This window comes from Suillus bovinus (genome assembly GCF_016758785.1).
Source record: "Suillus bovinus strain UH-Sbo-P2 chromosome Unknown EDB93scaffold_25, whole genome shotgun sequence".
In the NCBI taxonomy this organism is placed as follows: Eukaryota; Fungi; Basidiomycota; class Agaricomycetes; order Boletales; family Suillaceae; genus Suillus; species Suillus bovinus.
The window spans coordinates 82,302-96,996 of record NW_024542081.1 but is presented as its reverse complement, the minus strand read 5'-3'; the positions used below and the strand labels follow the sequence as shown (position 1 = coordinate 96,996).

At 47.8% G+C, this 14,695-nt stretch overlaps 6 protein-coding genes across 6 annotated transcripts; 2 read left to right on the top strand and 4 right to left on the bottom strand.

Annotated features, from left to right (window-relative positions):
- Positions 1–217: 217 nt before the first annotated feature.
- On the top strand, positions 218–601 carry EDB93DRAFT_1250106 (ubiquitin; the record flags this gene model as incomplete). Its single annotated transcript, XM_041452951.1, has 3 exons — positions 218–265; positions 327–455; positions 500–601. 3 exons carry the CDS (start codon positions 218–220, stop codon positions 599–601), a joined length of 279 nt encoding a protein of 92 aa, XP_041307961.1.
- A 1,629-nt stretch (positions 602–2,230) lies between these two features.
- Positions 2,231–5,099, bottom strand: EDB93DRAFT_1279891 (uncharacterized protein; the record flags this gene model as incomplete). Its single annotated transcript, XM_041454435.1, has 15 exons — positions 2,231–2,491; positions 2,542–2,809; positions 2,861–2,930; positions 2,992–3,174; positions 3,230–3,268; positions 3,323–3,469; positions 3,518–3,582; positions 3,632–3,756; positions 3,815–3,895; positions 3,946–4,084; positions 4,133–4,338; positions 4,391–4,488; positions 4,548–4,773; positions 4,827–4,936; positions 4,991–5,099. Coding segments are annotated over 15 exons (2,031 nt in total), but the record flags the coding sequence as incomplete, so codon positions are not given.
- Positions 5,100–5,733: 634 nt separating this feature from the next.
- On the bottom strand, positions 5,734–6,778 carry EDB93DRAFT_1103726 (uncharacterized protein; the record flags this gene model as incomplete). The annotated part of the gene is made up of 6 exons (XM_041447332.1): positions 5,734–5,923; positions 5,961–5,978; positions 6,079–6,126; positions 6,182–6,346; positions 6,472–6,551; positions 6,650–6,778. The coding sequence occupies 6 exons, from the start codon at positions 6,776–6,778 to the stop codon at positions 5,734–5,736; spliced, it is 630 nt and encodes a 209-aa protein (XP_041307959.1).
- A 2,370-nt stretch (positions 6,779–9,148) lies between these two features.
- On the bottom strand, positions 9,149–10,402 carry EDB93DRAFT_1279867 (uncharacterized protein). Its single transcript, XM_041454434.1, has 3 exons — positions 9,854–10,402; positions 9,701–9,791; positions 9,149–9,640 (listed from the first exon to the last, which is right to left on the bottom strand). The coding sequence occupies exons 1-3, from the start codon at positions 10,367–10,369 to the stop codon at positions 9,447–9,449; spliced, it is 801 nt and encodes a 266-aa protein (XP_041307958.1). The 5' UTR covers positions 10,370–10,402; the 3' UTR covers positions 9,149–9,446.
- A 688-nt stretch (positions 10,403–11,090) lies between these two features.
- EDB93DRAFT_368423 (thioredoxin-like protein) lies at positions 11,091–12,438 on the bottom strand. The gene is made up of 4 exons (XM_041456207.1): positions 11,631–12,438; positions 11,558–11,568; positions 11,431–11,510; positions 11,091–11,377 (listed from the first exon to the last, which is right to left on the bottom strand). Exons 1-4 carry the CDS (start codon positions 12,003–12,005, stop codon positions 11,178–11,180), a joined length of 666 nt encoding a protein of 221 aa, XP_041307957.1. The 5' UTR covers positions 12,006–12,438; the 3' UTR covers positions 11,091–11,177.
- A 505-nt stretch (positions 12,439–12,943) lies between these two features.
- EDB93DRAFT_1250102 (HAD-like protein) lies at positions 12,944–13,880 on the top strand (the record flags this gene model as incomplete). The annotated part of the gene is made up of 5 exons (XM_041452950.1): positions 12,944–12,983; positions 13,039–13,080; positions 13,130–13,195; positions 13,245–13,703; positions 13,753–13,880. 5 exons carry the CDS (start codon positions 12,944–12,946, stop codon positions 13,878–13,880), a joined length of 735 nt encoding a protein of 244 aa, XP_041307956.1.
- Between the last annotated feature and the right edge of the window lie 815 nt (positions 13,881–14,695).

Here is a 14,695-nt window from a genome sequence, read left to right as displayed (position 1 = left end):
CTAGGTGCACCTTATGACCGACCTCCACCACATCAACGATGACCACGGGTGCACCAGCTTCACAGATCTGTGCTATCCATCAACGATCTGCCAAACAAATGTGCTCTACTTTCACCATCCACACATGTTCTTATCCAGGCTTTCATTTTCAATCTCCAGCACAAAGACTTTACTATTGTCCTCCTTGCTCCACCTTGTTCACCATCTTCATGGCAGTATGCTGATCTTTGTGAAGACCCTCACACAGAAGACCATCACACTGGAGGTGAGTTGTGCAACTCTCCTCCTCAACCTCTTACCAACAATGTCTCATTTTCCCCAGCAAGCAGCTCAAAGATGGTCACACACTCTCAGATTACAACATCCAGAGGGAGTCCACCCTTTATCCGATCTTGTGTCTCCGCAGAGGCATGCAGATCTTCATGAAGATCCTTACAGGGAAGACCACACTGGAGGTGAGTCATCCAGCACTCGTCATCCTCCTTCATACAGCACTCAGCCTCAGCTTCTTCCCCCCAGCATGCAACCTCAGCCTGCTCCCTCTGGCAGCGAGCCTTATTCAGCTCCCTCTGGTGCTCCCCACCTACAGCATGCACCCTAATCTCAGTGGACTTCGTGTATTTTCACAAATTTATTGATATCTGTCAGTTCAAATACAAAGTGCCTTGGGGGGATCTACTTTATCACTAGTCCTCAAAAGTACATATTGATTGCCTACTCTATCTAATTTACTCGTTTTGTGTATCACACCGTTTGAAAATGCCTAAGTGTCGTTTCTAACTCCGTTATTGTGCCGATGCGCGCCGAGTATTGTAGCTTTCAGCCGCTGTTTCCTGCAAACTCGACCCGAGTTTAGCGACCTTTAGCGAGTTTCCCAAAAGCTACTGTGAGTCCCACTATTGTGATTTGCAACTTTGAGCGGCACCAAAGATAGTAGATTTAAGCTGATGTGACAAAGTGGGGAAGAGTCTCATAGTTTTTATTTTTCTACTCAACCATACCACCCTTAGCATGTTCAAATCCCCAGACAAATCACTCTGTACCATACAATTTTGAATTGGTTCTCTGCGAAAATGAGGATGTGGGGTAAATGCAAGGTACAGCGGAGATCTCCTGCAATATAACTTTCCACCTCTTTAGAATTCAAATGGCGGGTTTAAATAGTAAGATCTCCTCGATTTGAGCCATAACGAGGGCTTGGTCAAGTTCCTGTTATCATGCGGCGGTTTATCATATCAGGCTCCGGAAGTGCATATCATGGGTGCCTTGATGGCTGCACGGGAGAGTCCAGTCATGCGTGCCCAGGTGACATCCGGGCCAGAACTCGAGGAGCATACATTCGTTAGCGAAGATATGTGGTGCGTTCTCAAACTGAGAGATCCAGGTCAACGACATAGCAAAACATGGCCAACTTTCCAATGAGCAGTGACGGTCGGAGAAATGGGAAACTTGAACTCGGAGTTATATTTTCGTCGTTATCAAGGCACCGTGCTATTTGAAAGGGGAAATAGAGTGACCCCACATGGGAAGTAAGGAACTGCTCCGAGCATAATGGAGGAGCGGGCATCAGGTATGTTTTGTCGAAGGCATGTGCTTTCATCGGGCCCACCATTGAACCAGTGTTGCCCCTGACCATCACTCGGTCAACTGACAAACAACCTGCCATAGGACAAACTCAGGAACCTTCATAAAAAGTGACCGCGGCCTGCCGCATGGACGTACCCGTTTACTGTCAACTCTGAGTTTTCTGATGAGTGGACGATAACCCGCTTACTATACAATGTAGTCCCGTTGAAGTGTTTGCATACACGACTTTATGATCCGGATAGAATTCCAGATTATGCAAGATAAGGATGTCATGAAGTACTTCCATGGTATGGTCTATGTCAGCGAGATACCGTGTTGCGGGCCGAATAATCATTATCAGTGCATTTTTCCCTACGTACTTGCTGTACACAGTACCCCCTGGACAGGCCCGAATCAAGTGGCTGCGATGGACGCTTTAACTGCATGAACCGGACAACTGCTGCCGCGTGTCCGGACTTTCTTGGTCCTGAATATAGACTAACGTTCAAAATGGTTCAGTAAGGATACGGATGACCACACCGCAGGGTCACGAGAGAACGGGAAGAAGCGAATCACAAAGCACCAGCAATGGAAGACTCACGAAACGGCTCACCGCATGACGGAGCAATGAGTTTGTCACATGCTGTCCCCGCATTGCAGATGCTTCCCCAGCCTTAATTCCGACATGTGCGCCAAATGGGTGGGCTTGCAAGTTAATATTCAGTTGAAAGGTCCAACCTTCTGATATCAATGTCTACAACTAGAGCTTCGCCATCGTCTTCAGGCCCACCAAACCTTCGATATCCCTGTACTTATAGTACAAATTAAGTGACTCGGGGTTTGCCACAGTCCCACTCGGCTTTAGATCGGACCCCGAAACAATCTGTTTGACCGCAATCTCGATTTTCTTGCCGTTAACAGTGTACTGTATAAGCATCAGAATCGTCATGTTCACCCCACAGGCAGCATACGTACCGGGATATCTGGAGTTTCGAACACGTAGGCTGGAACGTGTCTCGGGCTGAGGCTGGTCCTGATCGCGTTCTTTATGCGGTCAATGAGGGTAGGTGTGAGCTTGCGCCCTGAGCGCATCTTCAGAAAGAGCAGGACACGCTCGTCAGGGTCTTGTGTTCTCCGTTGGCCCACACACAATGAATCATCGACATCGTCAGAGAAAGACTCTATGACACTGTAAATCTCCGTTGAGCCAAAACGGACACCAGATGGGTTGAGTACGCCATCACTGTGGAAATAGTTAGGTCAGCTTGTATGTGACAACACTGATAGCCAATACCTCCGCCCTAGAAAGATGAACCCTGTCGTCTTCGGATTTTTTACCACAAAATCACCTTGACGCCAGACTCCTGTGCTCCGCATCGATGTGAATACGCACGTCGATATCCGGAGAAGTTCAGGAGAACTTACCTGGATACATGTCATAATAAGCCTGTCGAAACTTTGTGCCAGACTCATCGCCCCAGAAACAAACAGGTATCGAGGGATGCGGACGTGTGATGACAAGCTCGCCAGGCTGACCCGTGTTCTCAATGTTCTTTCCCGCAGGATTGAATAATTCAACGGCCATGCCGAGACATTTGCCTTGAAGTTCTGTTATAGAACGCACAGTTAGTCCAAGTTAGGAAGATGGTACCTCGGATACAACCTCCAGCATATAGTGGGAAACTCAACACAGAAGTGACAACTGAAGAAGGCCAGTTTAGGAACATAGGTAAGGGGCGACCCAACTAAAACTTACATGCACAGAACACGTCTGTCCCCCCAGAAGACGAACCTATATGCAGCTTCTTACCAAATGCTTCGTGCGCCCACTCCATCAAAGGTGCAGTTGTTACAGCTCCTGTGACTGTCATCTCGCGAAGAGCTTCAAAGGACGCGATTTCAACTACAAAAGTGATGAGCATTAACTCTCAAGGCCATGATTCAATCATACGCGGTTTAATACCCCTCATCTGGACTTCAGTCAGGAAACGTGGACTTGTGCCGAGCACCGTGACACTAAAAGAGTTTAGTCACTGGTTATCTGCGTTCGCTAGTGTCTTCGTACCCCTGATCATTGATGAACTTGAGATAACCCCTGACGTCAGGGTGGAATGGTGACCCATCGTAGAGGACAATACGTGCGCCACATGCAAGACCTGAGAGCATGAATGGCCACATCATCCAACCCGTCTTGTATGAGTATGAGTTGATCATTCCACGTACAGTACACATATATGGGGTTGCTTACTGTAGTGTATTGAAAATAGACATCAGTCGGAAGGATGCCGAAGCCGACCATGCAGTCCTTCTTGCTGTTCATTAGGGCGCCCTGCAGAGGGAGATAAATAGTAGAATATGGCAGGATAGCAGGAGGCGTACCCCACCGCAGTGGACTATGCATTTCGGCGGACCACTTGTCCCCGATGAGTATAGGATATACAGTGGATGACTGAAAGGCAGCTGCTCAAATTCCAGTGGTCGACCATCATCTGATGCAAGGAAAGAATCCAATGTAACACTAAATAAAGATTAAGTGATAGCGCGCAGTAAAGAGTCGCAAACGAACCTATTGGGTATGTTCAGAGACTCTGGGACGGTCTTTCCGGTCTTCACACTCGGTAAAGTAATGATGCGCTGTACGCCAAATGTGCGGAGGTCCTGCTCTACTTCCAAAGCCTTCTGTACTAGGCTGATTGTCTTCCCGGCATAAACAATCTCCGTTTCTGTGAAAATGAACTTTGGTTTGATCTGCCTGTATCTATCGAGTATACCCTATCCAAGGGAGAACGTCATGCGAGTCTATAAGAGATACGACAAGGCTGACCTGGGTACCCATGTCAGTTGCGGTACTAGAGAATATTGCCCCTACACTGGAAGCCGCAAGAGCGACTACCACTGCGGTGATGGAGTTGGAGATGATAGCTGCGACCATTCAAGGTTAACAATCTATGGCAAACTTCACAAGCAACACCTTCGCTCACCCGCAACTCTGTCTCCAACCTTTAATCCATTCGAGCGCATTGCGGCTGCCATTTTGCGCACCATCTCTCTTAGCTGGCGGAATGTATAATGCGTCACGGCTCCGAGTTCATTGCCTGCTGTGCATGCGATACTATCGTCGTTGCGGTAGAGTAGGTTCTCGGCATAGTTTAGGCGTGCTCCGGGAAACCATTCGGGTACTTCTTCGTATTTGCCCTTTTGGATTATCTACTAGTGATGCTCAATATGATAAGGAAAAGAACGCCGATATGAATTGACACACCTTTGTGGGATCTGGAGGGACATGAAGACAGAATACCCATGAATTGCCAGAGGTCGAGCCAGAAGGTGTAGTTGGACACCGAGTATGCATGAAGGTCATGGTAGTCCTCTACAGCACAAACTTCAGTAAGGCTCTCGTTCTATGAGAGACTCGTCAACGCACTGAGTTTCAGGTTGTGTTTAAGGTTAATTTCACGCCTGAACTTTTCGCAGATGGCATGAGACGGGTAAGCAGGTGTCCAAATGAGGCGTGACTGATCAAACTGAGCACTCATTGCAGCGCACTTCAATTACTTTGCAGTCGGCTTAGGATTGTATATCTAACCTGCGGGGGAAAGTCGGATCGCACTCAGCTCGAAGCATCCTCTCCCACGGCCAGTGTATGACCTTGCTTGGGCAAGACTATTTTGAAGCAGTTAATTCTGCTGGCAGGTGTGAGGCAGAATCGAGGAAAACACTTGACGGCACTGCATTGAAATGAGACCCGAGCCCAAGTCCTTGCATCGTAGTTCCGTGATGATTATCTCGTGAACCACCGCTTCAAGATCGTAGTTGGCGTCACTGGAAACTGTTGCGACTTCAAGTTGAGGTCAAGTGGTGGGATAAATGTACATGTGAGATCAGTCTCGAATTAGCGTTTGGCAACCTCGGTATTAACTTGAAAGCCGGCTTAAAGGAGTCAGGAGGACGGCCTCCCGGAGACTTGGATATGGTCGAAAGCCTGTATCCTGATTTCCAGGCTGGAAAAATATATAGATCTAAAATTCTTTTGTCACAGTACCTGCGATGTAGCGTAGGTTGACAGGTTAGAGTATCTATCAACACTAGGCGTTTTAAATAATTTTCGACTAGATATCAACAGTACTTGCAAGCGAATAATGTTTTCGGCGTGAAAAATGTGAAAAATTATGATATCCAGTTGACCGTCGGCACACCCAAACATTCCGCGAGCCAACGACGGGTACTATAGAGATTTCGATCAACCAATAGCACTGCCACCTCTTCAGTAGCTGGCTTGAATCTTATGGTAACAGCGCGAAGGTCTCTGTTGATGTCCAAGAACTTCATGTCAGTATTCCTCTCGTGATCTTGTTTGCTAGTAGCGCATACTTAGATTACCGAGTCATGCACACCTTGTACCACCGTTCAATCTTCAGGTGCAGGGAATGTCATAGTAGGACGTCAAAATAAGGTTGACAGTGTCTGCTTGTAAGTACTTTTTCGAAGTTCATTCAAAATGTTCCCACATACCCTGGATTTTTATTCACGCCTTGAGACATGCATAAGCCACACGACCGACTTTTCAGCAATGTTATTAGCAGGTATTTTGAACAGCTCTTGAAAAATAACGTACCCTAGCAAGGAATTTCGATGTGGCCTGAGAAGAAACCAATTGATGCATATGAGAGCTATGCTGTAGCCGCCCGGGTGCCATGACGCCATAGCACGAGAGTCGTCACGCAAGATTGCATCGTACACTTTAGAGATGGGGCTGGATGGAGAGCTCCGAGTCTGAGATCTGATATTAAACAAGCCCGTCCGCGACGTCGTCAGTTTAGAAGCAAGGCTAATGATGGCATGTAATACTTCAATACTCACGAGTCTTTACTAAGAGGCTAGCCACCTAGCTAGACTGTGACGCACATCGAGGTCGGAGCGGGCGGCCCTTGCTCGCGTTCATCTTCCGTCAGGCGACGGGTATCCGAAGTCTGGCCGCATCTAGACTAGAGCCATTCGAACACTTCTACTGTTCATCGTCACGTAAAAGGTGTGAAAGTACCTTGCTTGAGCCTCGCGTGCCATGGCGGCGTCCTATACCCACGTGCTTAGCGCTTAGCGCTTTGACGCCAACATTTTCATTGGGCGGTCGTAAAGCGCTATAGCGACGGTCAAAATGAAAATGGTATGATTGCACAGCCACAATCTGTTCCAATTCGAATTTCAAATCCATAGCAGTAGTGCATTCCCGAGTACTTTATCGTGCTTTCTCCGGGACAACCCGCTCGCAAGTAATATACGAATCCAACGGATCTCGCACGCCTTATGTACATCGAACCAAGGTTACTATACGGCCTCATGATATCATATCTCCTCCGGACTCCGAGTCACAAGAGTCTTATCATTCAGAACAGCGATCCCAGCGAACTCGCGGGTTTCAAATACTGATTTCCAAGGCACCTCCCATGACGATCGCATTCGAACAGAAGCCTATACGCCACCACGGTGATAGAAGTGTCTCCTGAAGGGCCTCGCCGAGCCCGTTCACTGTGAAAACTTCTGGAGCACAGCACTAGGAGTCATTTGCAATGCCGGAATCAAATGGGACGAGCTACTCGGTCCAGCAAATGAACTTTGGTGAGTCTTCTATGAAGTTCTATCACATGCACTGTAGATATCATCTTCTCCCGCTCAATCGTGCCCGTCTATGACGTTGGGGGCGGCTTCTGCGGCGGACCGGTGCGACGCAGATGAGATTTCTCGACTTCTACATGATTGCTCGTATCCGATTACAAGCTACCTCTGGCGCACAGTTACTCGGGTCGCACAATGTACTCAATGTGGATTGCAATTATCCGAATAACACCACCTCCACTATACAGGAGCATTAAATGCGCTCATGTTTACCCTGATCGCTCAGGTTTCGGTTGTATGTTTAATTTGAAGCTTATCTGGTTGATTTTGACTTGAAATGTGTTCGATTGAGCCGCCTCTTGCCGTCCACCCACGCCGGGATACCCTGATGCGGCACACGTTAGGTGACCTCGCTTAGGCGTTACTTCCAGGCCAGGCTCCAGCGTCCCATGCCGTTGATATCCCAGACTTGCGACGGAAGCATGCGGCAAATCGTTGTCACCCTGTCTTGTCTTGCAGGTTTCTTTTGAACCTTTCGTGTACCTATATAGGCAAGGTCATGGCAACTTTTCAAGAGAGGGTCAGATGGACGCGTGTGCATTCGACCAAATGCACTTCATTTCTGACCCACCATTACGCCCGCAGGTATTTACGCCCTAACAGACAAGCTTGGGAACTCTGTTCTCCACAGCAGAGTAACCCTGATGCCGACACCAACGACTGTGTCAACTTTTTATTTGTTGTATGCGACGTCGTCGAAGTCTTTCCTCCGAGGGATACTGATTTCTGCAAATAACATGGTTCTCACTGTTTGCATTTTTTTTATTTGGTCCAACTCTATGATTTCGACGAAGCCATTTCTCTATCTCCCGGAAGCCTTAGCATCTTTGCTATCAGAATTATGGCTCCTGCGCCTGATATGCCTCTACGACACGTACTTGTCGCAGCGTACAGAATCCGCGATGCCGGCAGAACGTTATCATCCTCTGCACGAGGTAGTAAAGTTCCATCCACTGGGGCGGGACTTCAAGCGCGGTGTGACAATTCTTGACGAAGCTAATCCCAGTTCGATCATGACGTTATATTCGAATCTGCCAAGTGAAACGCCCTTGTTTACCATGAAGGAGTTAAAACCCTGGCCTTGCATTACGTCGCGGTGCTTTATTATCAACAAAGTTTCATTGACAACATGAAGTTCAAGGAGAACAAATAGTACCTATCGGTTGTCATACATACTGATTGAGCGTTTCATATCTTCGCAACATTGAACCCTCGGGCAAGCAGCGGTCATGTGCACAACTCTGCCAGTCACTGCTCGCGTCCATGGAAAGTATGTAGGGACATTGGCAGTACGTACGAAGAGTCGTCGTGCCTTTCAATCATGTTGACCCACGTTGCCCGCTCAATGCTATCTCGTGCTTCTGACTGTCTTTGGTGACCAAGACATCTTATCCAGCAAAGCTCCATAACAGGACTGCTTTCTAAAAGTGCATGATTCCCGAAGCAGGGGCTTCTCGCGTCCGACTGTGATTTTGGGTCGCCGTACGCATGATCAGCGCTTGTCAAAGGGCATGTTTTCACGATATGGATTCTTAACGCCGACTCAAGTTACACGAGGACTCTGTCCCAATTCATCGTACAATTTTGAGTTTAAAATATTGTTTTGTGAATTTAAGTTTACGTCATGTCGTCCGGGGCCTGAGGTGCCCCGGAGGACGACCTCAAGCTTCGCCGTACGCACCCAAGTATAGATCTTCTAGAAGGACTTCTATGATGCCCCACGCCCTGACGAAGTTCCAATTGTCAAACACTCCCATGCTAGAAAAGTCTAGGCCTTCTCAAACTGCGACGAAAAAGGAGAACTCTATCCCCCAGGGCGTTATGTATGTACATGTAAACTAGAACAGTTACTAAGTACTCGTATACACGCGGCAAACACAAGAAAAAAATATTACTTGAAAAAAATCCATCAAAGGTCTCTATGGTTGCGGGTAATTCTGTTGATGGCGTCCATTATTATGCAGAAGAAAGCAAGAATCAAAGCGAGCTATAATAATCCGGCTATAACACCACGAGAAATAAACGAGGGACAAAAGTTGGTGATTTATGGCATGCGATAGCGATTGAATATCCATCCACCTGGGATTATCCGATGTGGTATGTACATTTGCATGAAAGTTTTGGATCATACGATCGCTGAGTGGTCATGCCGGTCGTTAGGTCGTTTTGAAATGTGATGGGAAAAGTCCATTGGAAAATATTATCCTTCAGTGTACTTTCTTCTTCTTATTGCCGTCAATGACCGCACCGGCATTGGTAATCAACCTCTGGAGTTCCCCGGACTCATGAAGCTCGCGGATGGCAGCCATAGAGCCAACGGGTTTTCCCCCAATAAGCATGAGAGGAAGATCGTTTGAAGACGTGAGACGATGTAACAAAGGAATCAAAACGTCTGAGTCCTCTAAGAACACGTAAAATGATGAGCGACTTGTAATTGATAACTTGGGGGGAATTCGCTTACCTCGTTGATCAACTTCAAAACTCACGGGAGGCGGCTGCAAGTCCATAACTGCAATGATACGTCTTATTTCCCTAGAATGTGCATTGTGGACCTGGGAGGAGCGACGAGCATCAGCATCAGCATGAGGCTAAGAATGTAAAGGAAGCGACTGACCTTGGTGAACAACATGACGGGATAGCGAGACCACACATCTTGGACAATCTGATTTAGTTCGTCTGCAGCGCGTGGACTGCGAGTGTCGAAGTCGAGTACAAGTTGAGGATCGATAGGTTTACTTGGATCTATTGAACGTGGAATCATGTTCTGTGGTAGGGCAGCTAAGAAAGCGGCTACTGCTGCCAATTCTTGAGACTCGTCCAGTTTGATTTGGGGACGGTTGAGATTGCTGACGACGGTCTTTCTTTGACTATTTGAAGGGAGACGGAATAGTCTAGAGGATGGTGGGGGATCGTCTCTGTCTTGTTGATGTGAACCATGTGTACCTGCGTGACCGAGTGCGTCGGTCCGAAGTGCTATTGGAGCAAGGTCTAATGAAGGCCTTGCTACGAAAAAGATGTAAAATGACACAACGATAAGGCTGATGAGCGCCAGAGATGTCGCTCTGTGGTTGAGCGACTTTCGTTGATGCTGCAGTGAGTGCAGGATGGATGTGACGGGGAGAGTCGACATCGTGACCGACGAAATGGGGAAGGTAAAAGAGTGTTGAAGACTAAAAAGTCCCTAGATAAATGAACAGTAAGTGAATGAAAGTTTTGGTCGGTTAATTTGGAGCGAGGCCGAGAAGTTGGATTGTGCAACCCGAAACAATGAAAGCAAAAGGAATTGAATCGAGCCTAATTGATCTTCTCATCGGCTCGATCCTTTTTTGTCACACGGGAATTCCGCTCATACCTAATTTGGTATGTCGCTCCGTAAAACAGCCGATCTTTAACGAGTTTATTATCTCTTGATGTGGAACAAACGTTTTATTACGGTGACGACGTGGCCACCGAATCCACGTGAGAATAAAGATACTCCTACTTGACCACACGCTTATCGTGCTATGTGGTCCTAGATTGCATCTTCTCATCCAAACAGGTCCAAATGTGGCGGAAGGTGTGTTAATCCTATTCCCCATACACTTCCCTGAAAGGTACTGACGTCCTTCAAGCTTATCGATACGATCAGCAGCACCTGTCAAAGGCCCGCATAATCCATAATGCTGACCGTATGATCCATCTGTTCCCGAGGGCACCGGACTATAAGCGCTCGCGCGCACTGTCGCGGCTATTCTCGCTTGTTGACATACCCGCTGGACACACATGCATCACCGGTAAATTGGCAATTATATTACAGAATCCAGAAATAGATTCACCGCAAACTCCTACTCGGATGAACAAGATAGCAGTACACATAAGTAGATGCTTAACAATACAACGTTCAAACGTTCAAGCTCAAGCATGTCCCATCGCACGCAATGACGTGAACATCCCAAACTCTATTGCGTCTCTTGTTCCTTCACGTTATCCTCCCTTACAATCATTCCCGCATTCTCAAACATCTTCTTCAACTTGCCTTGCGCACGCAACGTGTGCAGGTCGTCACTTCCCCCAAGCCCCTCTCCATTCAAGATGATATTGGGGAACGTGGAATGATCAGTAAGACGAGTAAGGATGATCTTTATGAAGTCCCAGTCATCTGTGAGAACAATCAGCGTATGTATCATGAAGGTAAGCATAGCCACGACATACCTCGAAGATCGACTTCGACGATTTTAGGGGGAGGAGAAAGATTATACATCTCCAATAACTTCTTAGCCTTCCTTGAGAATCTACATAGTCATGAGGCTACCATACATTGCAAAGGAAGAGAACGCACGGGCAATATGACTGATGCAGACACAGCATCAGAACCGCACACAGAATCTGGTAAATCGAACCCCATGACATACCTTCGAGAATACGATCAATGGATACTCTTCTCTCAGCTTTCTCATATGTGATTTCCAATCCGGCTGGTCACCACCGAGATACACGCTCAGATCGATCGGCGCGGCAGGGTTTATCGAGTGGGACAGCATGCGATCGTCATCGCTCGTCACAAAGTGCAGCAAGCCATATATCTCCTCCACTGGTGGTCCTTTGACTAGCGAAGCAATACTGGCACGTGAAAGCGACGAATGTATTCCCGAGAGGTTGAGAGAAGGTAGCGACCATGGCGTACTAAAGAACAGGGAAAAGATGATTAAGAATACGGGAATGAGGAGGATGCGACGACGACGGTAGAATGAGCATGTGGAGCGCCGTGAAGTCGAGTCGCTGGCCATTGTGTCGTCTGCGGAGGTGTAGATCGACTTCAGACACAATGAATTCAAATGCAAACCTGGTGATGCGGTCACTTGTCACCTGCAGGCACGCTCGCAGGGAAGGAATGAATTTGAAAGAATAGGGCGGCCCGTTCTCAGGCTCAGGCTGTGATGAACAAGATCGTCGGACCGAGACTGGATTGGAATTGAAACACAATGAGCGCGGGATAACAGCAGCAGGTCGTACCGGTGTTCAGACTATATACTTATCCGTGGAGAACAGCCATGGACGGGCTTGTGACGTGAAAATTTCAAAGTCACTGGATCTGTTCAGTGCCATGCAGTGTCGACTTGTGAGAACTGAATATTCGGGACCGTCTGCGGCAGTACTTACAACCTTCTTTTAGCCGACGTCCAGCTGTCGCAAGGTAATTTTATAAGGCCTGGCTTATTAATGTACCATTATTATAAGGCCTGAGGCCAGAGACCATGGTCTAATAGTAGGAATAAGTAGTATAATAATAACTCAAGTCGAGTCGGATGTTGCCCAAACAGGCAATTCTCCAGCATGAGTGTCGAGCTCAAGTCTTGACGAGTCCACCGTGATACTTACGCAGGACAGCCTTTACCGTAACAGTCTCCCTGCAAGTATCTCGTGATACAAGCCCTTCTGAATCATATCATATCATGTCGTGCATCATTTTCTGCAATGAGGCTGCTTGATCTAGCCTGACTGAGTCTAGTACACGTACAACTCCGACTCCATGTGTCTGCGTAATGGCGTGTAATCGAACTCGAGGCCACTCGCCTACATATGCTGTCAATGCCGGCGCATAAGGATCATCATCGCTGCTCGGTCGCGCTGAGTCCCGAACCTTTCCACGTGACCACCATGGACTCAGGTCTCCATCTCATCGACTGTGTTCGATTTCATCCAGGTTAGATCACCCATAGATATCATGGAAAGAAGGATAGATTACGTGGTCTTTGACATGGATGGTGCGTGGACCTTCTAACTTCTTCGGGTACTCGAGGCAAGACGCATCTTTGACAGGCCTTCTCATCGACACGGAGAGGGTATATACCGAAGTCACCAGTATGCTCATGTCACTGCGCTTCTCCATACAGCTCACACGGCCTCCAAGATGATATCCTCGGTCGCTACGGCAAGACCATGACATGGGACATCAAAGCACAGCTCATGGGAAAACGTACGTTCCCCGATCTCTCTGAACTCGTTCAACGCAAACCATATCGCAGCACGAATTGCATCTGCGACGCACCTGCTCTCTTTGTTTCCAGGAATCGACATCACGATCGACCAGTACCTCACAGAGTCGCAAGAAAAGCTAGATGCGAAGTGGTCGACCGTGCAGCTCCTTCCGGGAGTACAGATGTTGATCCAGCACCTGGTGAAACACAACGTTCCAATCGTAGTCGCCACTGCTTCTTCACGACGGAACTTTGTCCGCAAGTCTGAGAATCTCAAAGAATTCTTTGACTATTTCCAAGGCAACATCGTCTGCGCTGATGATGTGGCAGGCAAGACTACGGGGAAGCCTGAACCGTACATTTTCCTGCATGCTGCAGGTGTTCTAGGCAAGGCAGTAGGTGACATGGAGCAGTGTACCGAGGCTGAGGCTGTGGAAAGAAGCAAAGGGCTCGTTTTTGAAGACGCCGTTTATGGTGTCCAAGCAGGAAAGAGAGCCGGAATGTCAGGTATGCTGTTATTTCATAGTCGTGATTTAGAGCCTAACGTTCTCCTCAGTCATCTGGGTACCCGATGAACGCCTTGTGGACGTTGCTAGTGCCCACCCATACGTTCCAGATGAGACGCTTACCTCCATCGAGCATTTCAAGCCGGAGAAGTGGGGCCTTCCACCTTACGATGCCTGAATGGCGCTACGGATCATTAGCTTTCCGGCGTCAGCCGTCACCGGAAGAATCATATCCCCAAGGTGTATGGGTGGGCACGTCATTTCCATTTCAATCTGATTTACAAATGGATATCAAAAACTCTAGAGCTCGTAAAGGGCGCTGATATACATAAAGGCTCTTCGTTGGTGCATTGGACCAAATAGTCCAAAGATTCCCGATTAAAAATCATCCTCTGTAACTACCTTTCCTCATCCCATCGCAATCACATTTTCTCCGATCTCGGGCACCCCATTGGCGTAAATTACCCTACGCCATACGATGCTTGTGGCTTCCTTTACGGTCGCAGTAATTGCTAATCTGAGACGCATTGACAGTAGTGACGGCCGCGTTTGACACGCCTGAGGGAGTGATGGAAGGGTAAGTGACAGCTGGGATTATTATTATGGCTGAAATCAGAACGGGACTGTCTGCTACAGATTCGTTTGACCCTGAAATTGAAATGTCAATACAATGGATACGAGTGACTCCTGAAGGGTCCATCGTTTTGTGAACCATCCCTGTCCCTACGTAAGTGCCGAACAGGCTGTTGACTGGATAATAGGTCGACGATGAACTTAAGAAGATGCATGGCAACTGGCAGGTCACCACTGACCGTCGGCAGGTGGCAGAATCACACTTTACGGTGCTAATGAAAACCTAAGGTAACAGAGTGGCAGTTGTGATCAAACCCCAGTCACAAACTAGATTGGCACACCGTCAGGTCTGGGCCGAGAAAGTTTGACGGTGTATGCCGTAGCAGGTTATGATCGATCGCGGTCATGTCTTCTCACTCT

Excerpts from the sequence above, each read along its gene's own strand:
- EDB93DRAFT_1279867 (XM_041454434.1), bottom strand. The coding sequence starts at position 10,369 with ATGTCGACTCTCCCCGTCACATCCATCCTGCACTCACTGCAGCATCAA. Across the intron at positions 9,792-9,853 it reads CCGTCATGTTGTTCACCAAG|GTCCACAATGCACATTCTAG; the intron begins GTCAGTCGCTTC and ends CGCTCCTCCCAG. Across the intron at positions 9,641-9,700 it reads TTTTGAAGTTGATCAACGAG|AGGACTCAGACGTTTTGATT; the intron begins GTAAGCGAATTC and ends ACGTGTTCTTAG.
- EDB93DRAFT_368423 (XM_041456207.1), bottom strand. The coding sequence starts at position 12,005 with ATGGCCAGCGACTCGACTTCACGGCGCTCCACATGCTCATTCTACCGT. Across the intron at positions 11,378-11,430 it reads CGTCGAAGTCGATCTTCGAG|ATGACTGGGACTTCATAAAG; the intron begins GTATGTCGTGGC and ends TTGTTCTCACAG.